This window comes from Vigna unguiculata, chromosome 7 (assembly GCF_004118075.2).
Source record: "Vigna unguiculata cultivar IT97K-499-35 chromosome 7, ASM411807v1, whole genome shotgun sequence".
Classification (NCBI taxonomy): domain Eukaryota; kingdom Viridiplantae; phylum Streptophyta; class Magnoliopsida; order Fabales; family Fabaceae; genus Vigna; species Vigna unguiculata.
This window is the reverse complement of record NC_040285.1, coordinates 25,259,579-25,272,467: the sequence shown is the minus strand read 5'-3', so window position 1 is coordinate 25,272,467 and position 12,889 is coordinate 25,259,579. Positions and strand designations below refer to the sequence as shown.

The following is a 12,889-nucleotide window of genomic DNA, read 5'->3' as shown; positions in this document are numbered from 1 at the left end:
TTTGGTCCCTCAAGTTTTAGCGAAATTTGGAATTAGTCCCTCATCAAAACTTTTGACCAATTTAGTCCCTCATCTTTCAAAATGCCTGAATTTAGTCCTTTTAACTAAATTTTGTTAAGTTTATTTACGTTTCAAGCACATTTCATAATAGTATTTAAGTTAACATTGAAGCAAAAATGTGTCAAATAGTGTAAATAATTTAAATACTATCATGAAATACGCTTCAAACGTCATATAAACTTAACAAAATTTGGTTAAAAGGACTAAATTCACGCATTTTGAAAGATGAAGGACTAAATTGGTCAAAAGTTTTGATGAGGGACTAAATCCAAATTTCGCTGAAACTTGAGGGACCAAAAACATATTTAACCCTTATCTTTATATATACAATGAAATAATATATTACTTTAGCTGATAAAATGGATAATATATCATTTGTTTTTCAATGAGAAAATTTTCAATTAATATGTTTTACATCCATAACAAATCATCAATAGAACAAAATATCAATATTCAAAATTTTAATTAATCATGAAAATTATGTTTTCTTCCTATTTCTTTTAAGAAAGTTCAATTTCTTAATTATATATAAGGTTAACCCTAAAATTAGTTTTAGATAAAACATGTTAAAAACTAATATTTTTTAACTTTAAAACACTTCATTAGTTGTTTAATCTTAACAATATTAAATAATTTAATTATTTTAATGTGAAGTGATAAACAATAAAATGTTTTATAAAATGATAGAGAAACATAATTTTTAAAATGTTAAACATTAGAATATGGGAGTTGTCTTGTATGAATGAGAAATTTAAGAAGTTATTATTATATACAGAGAAATGTGATGGTGACGTGGCCACGTGGTGTAGGTATCCTGTGGTTACCAGCTGGAAAGGCTATTATCTGTCGCCCACACAATAACTTGATATTGTTGGCCCACAATATGGGGCCCACTTTCATTTCCTTTTTCTTTTGGACACCCTTGTTGACTTTTTATAAAATTATAATATTATAATCACAATAAATAAATAAAATTAGACATAGCACTTCCAAATTATGCAGATATTTTTATATGATCTCCACCCACCCAGTATCACGTAATTTTGTATACTTCCTCAATTTGACATAAAGATAAAGAATATAATAATGTTTGATTTTTTATAAAGATATTATGCAATTTTTAGTAGTTTTATTGATTATTTATTAAATGTATTTAATCATTTAATTTTGTTAAAATATATATTTTTTTGTAATGAGAATGAGTTATAGAAATATTTTTTTTTTATTTTTTAAAATTACAATTTTCTCTAAACTTTCTTTGCAGTTGAATAAATGAGTTGTGGTACCAAAATATATTTTTGAAGGAAGTAATAAGTATCAAATCAAGAGAGTTTCGATTAATTTCTAACCAGAATGAATATATAATTTTCATTTTTTATTCTACTTGGTTTTTTTATGATTGTGAATAAGGAGATGTGTTATTTATATATAATTAAACTTTAGAAAAATTAATAATTTATAACATGTTTAAACATACTTTTTGAATTGATTTTATTTTAAATTGTTTTATTTTTTAAAAAAAATTGTTTAACAAAACATTTCAATTTTATTAAACTTTATTTTTCTAGTTTTGGTAAGGTCTGCTGCCAACTGTAAAATAATTACGTAAATATTAAAAATTAGTAATAATTAAAATATATTAATATTAATTATCTTTTTAGTCAGTATTCATTAATGTTATTTTTCAATTAAAGTTCATGAGAATTTTATCCATTTAACAGTAATAAAGAAAAAAATTTGACTGAGCATCAATCAAAATTCTTTTGTAGTTTATATCGAGCTTAGGCTGACATTAGTCGGAGTTATTTTTACAATTGTGGTTCAAGTTTTCTCGCTAGTTTTCCTATCAATGTTGGTTCAGAATATCTCCTAGCTAACACTAGTAAAAGAAATCGTAAAAAAAAATAATACTAGTTAGTATTGGACAAATATTTTCTAAGTCAACATTATAGAACAAATCTTACTTAGCAAATTATTGAAAAAAAAATCATTGATGTGCTGGTAAACAAAATAATCACTCCATAATTTTTTTTTTCTATTAAGTAAAGAAATTAAGACAGGATAATTTTAACCTATGTTGTATAGAGAATATATTTAATTAATATTAATTAAAAAGAAGTTGACAAACTTTAATTAAAAATAACTTCTATTTGTAACTATGTATAAATAGTTAAGAATAATAATGGTCTCAACAGATTATATTCAATTATTTTATTATTAGAAGTTAGACTATAAAAACTATAATCTTTCTAGAATTTTTTTAAAATTTTTTATTTGTCTTTTCTTTATATTTCCGACTTTATCCTTTATTTGTTTGAAGATCAAAATATGTTATAGGACTATTGACATAGAAGTCTATAATCCTATTCTATCAAAATCTTTAACAGAGTAAGCTTATATATTACTATTTTTTTAGTCTTGTTAGTAGATATGTTGCAAGTGAGGGTACAAGAATTTGAATGTGATGTTAAAAGTCTCAAGATAAATATATGTTAGGATTGTAAAAATTATCCGTGTACTAATAGAAAAAATTTTGTAAGGTAGACCCTATTGAAACACTTTTTAAGTAAAGTATTTATTCAAGTAAAGGAAGCTAGTAAATTATAATAGAACTAATTGAATTTGCCTGGTTATGAGAAACATGGTTTGATTGATAGAAAAATTGATAATTATAAGGGTATGAGATAGTAGGAATTGTTTGATGAGAATTTATTGTCTATTTAAAATTGGTTTGTATGGTGTAAAGCTAGTATATAATACAAAATTTATATGAAAACACAATTATCACAATCATATAAACTACAAATAAATAGGATAAGCTAATATATAATAATATTATAAATTGTTTTGGGCGTAGGAATTAAGCGTCTTTCTAATTAATTGTAAGTTTATGTAAGTTGCACTCATTTACCAATAAAGATATTTTTTTCGTCCAAACTGGTTGGTAGCACTTGCTAGAAAATATTTGGACGTTCAAGTTAGTTAAGTATTGAATGGTCAAACAGATTAAAACAGTCTTAAATGCGTATTAAATAGACTAACAACCATACTTTTGACATCTATTTATAGTATTCTTCTATGAGCTTTGATTAGAGACAACCTAATAATGACTCAATCCCTCTTCATCATGTCTATTGTCTTGCTTGATATAACTACTTACTTAATTTATTAGTTTGGTTTGGGAAGACTTCATTGTTCAGTTTCCATGGTGATGGAATTAACGGTTCTGCTTGAACCCACCAGACCATGCGGCTACCGTGGTGATGGTGTCAACGAAACATTACCATGGTGGTGGTCTTAATAAAACATGTTTTGATTTACGTAAATTTAATAAAATATATTATAATTCACTAACCGTGTAATTACCATGATGATGGTCTTAAATGAATATTTTAATTCACTAAACCGTAGTTGATATTTCCACGGATACCTTTCACTTTACTGGTACCTACAATACATAACTTAATATAAAATACAAAATTGATTGATAAATTATCTCATTCACTTTCTACCAAAGATAACTTATATAATTACAAAACTTTAAATACATAAGATTAACACTTATCAATTTTTTTTCATAGAATACTCTGTTACTGATTTATTTATGTTGAAATAAACTTATATGCTTGGAATTTGATTAATATGGTAACCTACTTATGACAAAATAGTTAATTAGATATCCATCAAGTCTATACAAATGTTCACCGATGACATGAACTCTGTATATTTTCACTTCATAGACCAAAATCCCAACTTATTTGTACTAGATAAATGTGTAAAAGCGTAATTAAATCAATAAAAAATTAACTATAATATATATATATATATATATTATAACTATTATTTTTCAAATTATATCACACGTTTATATTAAAATACAAAAGCATGCCGTTACAATATTGTTGTTAAGTTATATGAAAATTTATTATCTGATAATTAACATCTGTTATTTTATTTTAATTACTTATTTGAGGAATTGAGGAACTATAAAAATGGTTTTACTTTCAAACTTATTTTTTAATCTATAAAATTGTATACACTCTACATTTCTTTTCCACCTTTCAACGAAAGTTCTTTAGAAAATAACGAATTTTTCTAGATATTATAGGAATAAATTATATTGTATATGTTATGAAGATATAAGACTCCTTATTATCATCTACTCTCACTAAACTATGTATTATCAAAAGATAATAATATTTTGACTCACTTTTATGTCATCACTAGAATCACCCTTCAATTAGTTATTTTGATTTTGATTTTTTTTAGCGGTGTAATGTGATAATCTAAGAGTGATTGAAGTGATAAGTTAGAAGTTGGTCAAAATATCATTATCCATTAAAAAAACACTTTATAAAAATGAAATGTGTATAATTTAAGGGGAAAATCTTACTCTTATTCTCCATCCCACTCCATTATTTGATATAGAAAGAGATTGAATTATTTTTGTAATTTTTAAAATTTCACCTCAATTTTTTAATTAAATCGTTTTATTTAAACTACATAAACACATGCGTTATTGTAAACATATTTTAAATATACATGATATTACATTAGTAGGTAATGATATTGTAATATTATTAAATTAGTATGCAAAATAAATTTATATTTATCAAAAAATAAAGTAAACTGAATGAAAAAAAAAATAACGATCGATGAACGATAAATAAAAAAGAAAAAAGAAAAGAGAAAATAATTTGTTTAATAAAAAACATGTAAAAGTAATTCTTAATTTTAAAAATTTAACAAATAATAATATTATAAAAGATAAAATTAAAATTATGAAATGTAAACACTAAAAGATGAATCATCTTTATATTTATATATATATATATATATATATTTAAAATACTAAAAAATAAAAATGAGTTAATACGGTCTAAATACGTTTCAAAATCATTCTAAAAAGTATACTAGATTTATTTTTAAATTTAAATCCGTTAAAACTGAACCTTTTGTACACATAAGTTGGATTGTGTCATGCAAACCTCTTATCCGATTTGAGACATGCTCTTGCTTGCACCAAATCTGATCACTTTGTTTCTACAATATTTTATTTTCTTACCCTAATTAAATTAGATAGTCCAAGGAATTAAATAAGGGTCGATTAATAGATTAAAAATTAAAACAGATTCAATTCAAATTTCAGTTTATTTTAAACATCCACGATTCAAATTCAATTTCAACGATCAAATAAAGTATTTATTTTTTCTCACAGGATCTTCATTTATAAATTTGAGATAAAAATAACGATTTTAAACATGTAATTAGTTCGAATCTGATTCCGATCATTGAACGAAAAGTTTAAATTTGTACTAAAAGTGGTAAAATGAAGTTTTTCCACAAATTTAATTATCAGTAACACAATGAAAAAAACTATGCTTGACTTAAAGAATTTGCTTATTTTACTTTATTTTTCTATTTCACGTCTTTTCTATATTTTTGAACATACTCACATAACAAATCAGAATATTATTTATTATAATTATATATATTTTTTTTATTTTTTAACTTTGTTATTATATTATTAAAATAAGTTGTGACGTGTTTTTTTTTAATGTAAAGTTATCATTGTTCCTTTGTTTTTCCCATTACTGAATCACTAATCATAAACACTATGCTTTACAGAAGTTTCCACCTTAATTAGTGACTTTGAAAAGATGAACTCCTTTGCCTAAACCAACCACTTTCACTTTCACTGTGTTCCAATAACCCTTGAACCCTTTCCACTGCACCGATCCTAACCCTTGTCGGTAGACATTTGTTCACACATCTCTGTACAAAAGTGAGACAATATAATGTTGTGCTGTCGGAAACACAAACAAAATTGTCAAGCTGCGTCTTTCTGTTCTTCATTCTCCTCTCCATTCATCAATCTCCTATAGTTCTAGTGCCACAAGGGGTACATGAAACTAAGGGTGGGGGATTTTTCTTACCAAAACTAGGTTTGTATAGAAAGATGGTTTGGAATATACAATTAATGGGAATCATGCTCGCCACCAGAGAAACACAGGTAACTATTTAATGCCCCTCTAATGAAAAAAAAAAGGCTTTCTCTGAGCAACTAAATTATAGATACAATGTTAAGGTGGTGAAGCAACAAAATATCTTGAGCAGCTTTCTCATTTGGCGTTTCCAGATCTTCTTTTTGCATCTAGATGCTTTCTCTGTTGACTAACTACTTGTCTTCTTGATGATGAAGGAGACAATGACGGGATGGTACTCCTTGTTCACACACACAAACAAAATAAAAAGTTAGTCATGAGTATAACTGAACAATAAGTATGATCCTTTGATCGACAAGAACAAGAACCTGTTTTCTTGATTCTTGGCTTCTCTTGAATGTGGTGATTTTTTTGTTTTAGCTGCTACTCCGTTGGAACGAGAGGTTGTTTTTGGTACGCGTACATGTGATTGCCAACTCTTGTCGGATTCAGAACTTTCACTGGTTGCTAACTCAAACTCATCACAGTCATTTATGGTGGCCACCTCCGAGCATGTTTTGGAAGGGCCAAAAATATGCAAGGGACTTAGCATTGGAGAAGATGACCGCTTGCTTTCTGTGTCACAGTCTCCCACGAGGCTGTTTTCGGTGCTTAAGCGGCCATTCCTTTTTGTACTCTTACCAACAAAATCCCCAGAAACCGATTCCTTATCATCCTCATTTCCATTTTCCTCTGCATGATGTGGCCAAGGTGGTGAGTTCCTACGAACGTCCACGGGGTCAAGGCTTCCTCTTTTCGTCAGCTTCGGGCTACCCTTTTTCTTCTCCTACAAAACCATTTTTCACATCCATGTAAACATCATTTTTCAGTCGCTGGTTTTGATGAAGGACATTCATTCACATATTATTCACATACCAAAGATGCATTAAATTAATTTCGTGAAGTTACAGTTGAGAATACGTTACCTCCACCGTGCTACTGGAATCTTCCCTTGGTGGCTTACGATTTCCATGAGACGAAGTAGAAGACCGTGCAATGGAAGACACTAGAGATTTGGACTTTGGAGTTTCAGGAATGCTATTTGCAGACTGATGAAATTGTTCCCATTCTCCATCCTTCCTGGCCGAGGCTGCCTTCAGAATCGCAATCTGACCAAGAAGGCAGTGGAAGCATTCGTGTTGAAAATGCGGAATTTGCATAAATAGTGATATACGCACCCATTAATTTAATGTACTGATTGTTTAAGAAAACAGACAAAAATTGTAAGAACCTGTTCTTTAAGCTCTTTGACCTCTGAACTATCTTTGTTAACTCGAGCAGCACCAAGTTCAATAGTGGATACCCTTTCTGCGAACTTCAATGTACTGATTGTTTCTCCAACGGCATCTGGCTCCGGACTAACATGAACAAACATAAGTGTCTTTGCTTGGCCTCCTGGTACATATAAACAAATAACCTCCTTAACAGGTAACACCGAAGTGAAGACAAACCGTAGTAATTGAAGAAAATGTATAATATAGAAGCAGTGGAAGCATACCGAGAGAATCTTGAAGTAGCTGAGTGAGTTTGCTGTTCCTATAAGGAACGTGTGATTGCTTTTGGGCAAGTGAAGCAATTACATCTCCTAAAGCAGAAAGCGACTTGTTAATATGTTGAGCCTCCTTCAGCCTATCTCCTGTGACCTCAGATTTATCAACCCTCTCACTTCCTGCCAAGTCAACTAAGTGGATACAACCACGAAGACTATTCCCTGATGCTACCTCTCTTCCTTGAACATGAACCGTCAAGCAGCTGCAAACATAGCATTACAAGTAAGTACAGATTAATATTGTGATGAAAACTTACACGGTAAAAAAAAAAAAGGGACCAAAATGTGTTAGCTTTTCCACCAACCGAAATGGTAATGGGAAAAATTCAAAGTTCAAAATCTATAATGAAGTTAACCAAGGCTACTTTTTCTTTCTTTAGATCATGTCGTTTGAAATGAAATCAATGCTTTGAGTTGAAGAATTTAAGAGATAAACTTAGCCTATACCTATGAGAACGACTACTCCGGTCATTCATGGCAGTAGAACTAACTGCCCGGTTATTTTGTCCCACGTTCATTAAATTTAAGACATCGGCAGTGGATGAAACAGGAACAAGGTTTGCATCTGGCACGTTAATGCCATTATGAGAACTGTTGCGGATTTCTAATGTATGAAGTGTTAAAGGGTCACAAACATGAGCAATATAATCACTACATTAAAATGGCATGCATACATAAATCCTGTATAAAGAAAACAACTAGTTTATTATAGAGAAAAGGATATCTTTTGTGAGCACTGTCTGCCGATAATAGATCTCTGACTTGTTCATTGTAAATCTCAAGCATTTGAACAGATATATCATAGTGAATGGTGTCTTTTCTCTGGTCTGAGATTTGGAAAAGATCTTTCAGAGCGCGGTAGTTGACACCCACTGTTTCCTCAGTATAATTGTCTGGTCCAGACTGTATCAATACAAAGATGCAATAAGACAATTATTACTCGTAACAAGTTATAGGGAGAAAACATAGAAGAAGAAACAGGATGGTCTAATCTAAATCCCTCACCATAGTGTGTGTTTTTCCTGATCCTGTCTGACCATAAGCAAATATACACACGTTGTAGCCATCAAGAACCGAACGAATCAGTGGTTTTGTATCTGAGAAAACCTCCGCTACAGAAAACAAAAATGAAACCATGAGCAAACATATAGAGTGACAATAATTTTTACAGAAGGAACTGAAAGACCAACCTTGGGTTGAAGAAGGACCAAAGACTCTGTTGAAATTAAATGTCTTTTTCCCATCTTTACCGTTTTTGGATGGCACTAAGAGTGAAATACTTCCTTCATCTAAGTTACTGATAGGGCAATGATGATTTGGTTGGGCACCTTTTGAGGGACGAACTCTACAGTACACCCTAATATTTCCTACCGTCGTTTCAAATTTGGCCAATTAGTCTTATTAAGAATTTATAGATATAAAGGGAGAAAATTGTTTAGACTCTGACCACTTGAGTTTTTACCTTTCAGGTCTTGCAATTGATTATATAACTTGCGGTTTTCTTCGAGAACTTTCTGATATCCTGAAGCAGCAGAAGCTAGGCCATGCAGGTGTTTACCTATTAAGGGTAGGTAGTAATCAGCTAGACTGCATAGATGTTTTTGTAAAAAATATAGGATTTTCTAAAGCATTATACGTACTTAGATAGATCATATCCTCCTGGTATTTATGTTGCAGAACCTGTATTCCTGTTTTTGTTTGATGAACCATCATTTTCAATTCCTAAGGATTGTCAACATCAAATTGGTTACTTTATCTCATGCATAGTGCATTACTGAAACAATGATCTAACATAAATACCTAGTCCATGTTTAGGCAATAGACTTCCTAGGAAAACTCTTAAGTCAAACCACTCAATCTAGCTCTAGTTGCATGCTTATATGGTATATCGTATTAGACTTATACATGGTGCAATTGTGGTTATTTAATATTATTCTGGCACGAGTTACCTGGACGTTCTCGTTTTGCTGCTGAATTAACTCTTGCTTCTTAAAATGCTGGCTGTTAGGTTCTTCATTGACATTGTACTTCACATCATCACATTCCTTGTGTTTAACCACTACCTCTTCGTCTTCTTCCATCTTAATAATTGATTGAACAGAAAATTAAGTTACTTAAAATTGCACCATGATACCAAGCGATATATGAATACGTTCACTTGCAATTTGCTGAGAATTTTGCTAAAGTCTCTTCAAATCTTGGGATTTACCTCTTCACCATTACAAGCAGATTTCACATTGGAATCCTCTGCTTCAGGCAGTGCCTTATAGTTTTGAGTTGTTTTGAACTGTCAAAGTAAAAAAATTTGGCATCAAATTCAGTGAGATTCATGGACTCAAGTTTTAGGAGGAGACATTCAAACGAAAACAATTTGAAAATTTTCTCTTTGATTGACGTCACTAATGGGGCTGAACTTTGCCAAAAGACAGAGAAAACACACCATTTGTTGTTGGACTAGCAAGCGTTGTTCAAACTCCTCCATGACTCTGCTAAGTAGAGACTCTACCACCTGTAATAGCAACAGACATTAGTTCTTCAGAGAAGTGTAAATTTGAAATAAAATACAAAGGTAAAAACTGAAAGACTCAATTTAGAATGCACTAGTGAACATTAAATTCTATATTGAAGCTAAGGATAAGCAATAACGCTTACAATGGGAACTTCTTCTAGTTTCTTATCAGATAAAATTTCACGAATTAGTAAATTCAGAGAGGGTATAGAACCCTGCAAATACCAATCCAACCAAAACGTCAGACAGATGCTATATTCATTCTCCACATGTAGAGACAAAAGAAAAAGATGATTATAAATGATAGTACTCTTACCCCTTCAATGTTTGTAGAAATATCATTCAGTAACCCATCTTTATCGCTTAACCTACTCTTTGACAAAGACCTCATGAATGGTTCTGAGACTTTCATCACAAAAGCTGGTTTAGCATTGGTAGGTGGCTTTGGATTCCCACCATATTTCCATGACCCATTTTTTCCTCCCTGTTTCCATTCACTGTAAGACTTAAGTGCTAAAACACAATTCACTATCCTCGAAGATTTTCCTCCCTGTACATGGAAGAAGAACATGTTAAAGTTGAATACACTTGCATTATAATAATGCAGCATTGGGTGATTCGAGTCTATTAAAGTAATGAAAGGCGATGAACTCTCTTAGCCTCACCTGTTCTAAATCAGATACATCAAAGGTGGGAAGCCCCATTGCTTCCGTAGTTACCAGAAAATTCCTTACATTTTCAAAGTATTGGTAAGTAGACAGAGGTGCCCCATCAGGAATGGTAACACTATCGCAGGGGACTTCAACTACCTAACAGTACAGGTTCAATCATTGTCATTTGTTAGAAAGTAATAATGATATTGATTGATATCCAATGTCAAGAACATGCATGTATAAGTAATACTCAGAGGACACAAGAACTATCATCTAGATTTCAATTTCATGAAACAGAAGCAAACATACATACATACACACACCTTGGGCACTGCTCCGGGTTGAATTTTGTTAAGAGCATTGCAAAGGACAATGCCGCTACGTAATGCAATCCTGAAATCTTCTTCAGTAGGTTCATCTGGAATGTCTTTTCCTCCAACAACTCCAACTGTCTTTCTTAGCCACCCAGCTGCTTCATTCCTTCTTGAGGCTGCAATACCACTCACCAGTCTTAGTTTCATGCATTCTAACAACTATCAAACTTGTATCTTTTTGTTGTGATGCCATCAACATATAGGGTTTACTACAACCAATCAAAACAACCACAAAACTTGTGATTCCTTAAATGCTCTTGCTCTTGCTATTGATATCCAATCAGAATCAGAATTTCACTTGATGTTTAATGAAGACCTTTATTATGTATATTAACATAACGACATGAAACCTTAATTCTGATTGAAAATAACACCAAATTCTGTACTTAAAATTTGAAAAAGAACACAAACAAGTGTCATTCACTCTAGGCAAAAAACCAACGTTGTCAATGGATTGAATGTGAACATTGCCTGAAAAAAATAAATATTAAGAATGGAAGAGAGAGAGAGGATATGTACAAGCTTCTTCTGCCATCCTTGATGCCAAGTGAATGTCGCTTAAACAGCTTCCGTGCGTCTGAAGAACATCTTCGACCACAGATACAACAGAGAATGGCAAGGCTAGCTCTGGCGCCATGACTTGGCCTCAACAAACACGAACTCAAAAACAACAACAACAATTCCAACCGGAATCTATTACAAATCTAAGACATTATAGTTAAAAGAATATAATCCAAGCCTTCCATGAAGAACCTCGATCATGTTCAAAAAGTCACCATAGTTTAGCTAAATTTCTGCGGGAAAGGCAAAAAGAATGAACCTTTTGCCCCCCCTCCGATTCTGAATAGAGCTGCTGAAGAATCACAGAGAAAGGCAAGGAATTGCAGAAAGAAAAGAGAAAATGGCTATTGAAAATTTTCTCTTTCTTTGTTGGTGTAGTTTCCCGTTTCTAATATTGACGTGAAAAAGCTACACCAAACCTGGTTCCGAGCCTCTCGCCTAGTTTATATCTCACTCTTCTCACAAATATGTAATAACTAATATTTGCATGTAAATATGGTAAGAAAATGGTAACTATTTTTATGTAAAATTCTACAAATTTATTATTATATTTTGTACTTTCAACTCACTCTATATTACATCTATACTATAGTTTGGACTTCATGATTAGCGCTACCTTTTCGCCAATAAACAAAAGCATCATAGTAACGTTGGTTGCAAAATATTCAATAAGTATAAACAAATAAATATTTACTAAGTTTACTCTAAAAAGCAAGAATTTCTTATATTGATAAGCATAAAAAAGGAAAGATATAATTAGTGGTAATCAAATTTACTTTTTCAGCCAACTAACTGTAATTCTTAATGGCGTCTAAATATATATATATATATATATATATATATATATATATATATATATATATATATATATATATATATATATATATATATATATATATATATATATCGTTGTTTTTGTAATTATCTTTAGTTAATGTAGTTCGTATACATTAACCATTATATAGAAGTTAAACGCGTTAAATTATGTCGAAAAAAATATTATTAATGAATCTTTGTGTTCTTTTTTTATTTGTTGTCAGAAACAAAACTTGCACTTCATTTCAGTTTAGATGAAAAATAGTGACAACGAATGTTACAATTAAAACTGTATGCATCTAAATTTGTCATTTGTTTTTCAATGAGATGGAATTAAATAGTATTTTAAGCTCATAATAGGGTGTTAATACTGCATCTTTATC

The 12,889-nt window shown here is 30.7% G+C and overlaps 1 protein-coding gene across 1 annotated transcript; it reads right to left on the bottom strand.

Annotated features, from left to right (window-relative positions):
- Positions 1-6,067: 6,067 nt before the first annotated feature.
- Positions 6,068-12,051, bottom strand: LOC114190302 (kinesin-like protein KIN-14G). The gene is made up of 19 exons (XM_028079134.1): positions 11,649-12,051; positions 11,079-11,245; positions 10,768-10,911; positions 10,419-10,652; positions 10,246-10,317; positions 10,034-10,102; positions 9,803-9,880; positions 9,543-9,674; positions 9,234-9,315; positions 9,056-9,151; positions 8,784-8,960; positions 8,599-8,705; positions 8,318-8,496; positions 8,041-8,202; positions 7,543-7,796; positions 7,276-7,439; positions 6,971-7,153; positions 6,374-6,831; positions 6,068-6,285 (listed from the first exon to the last, which is right to left on the bottom strand). Exons 1-19 carry the CDS (start codon positions 11,764-11,766, stop codon positions 6,183-6,185), a joined length of 2,979 nt encoding a protein of 992 aa, XP_027934935.1. The 5' UTR covers positions 11,767-12,051; the 3' UTR covers positions 6,068-6,182.
- Between the last annotated feature and the right edge of the window lie 838 nt (positions 12,052-12,889).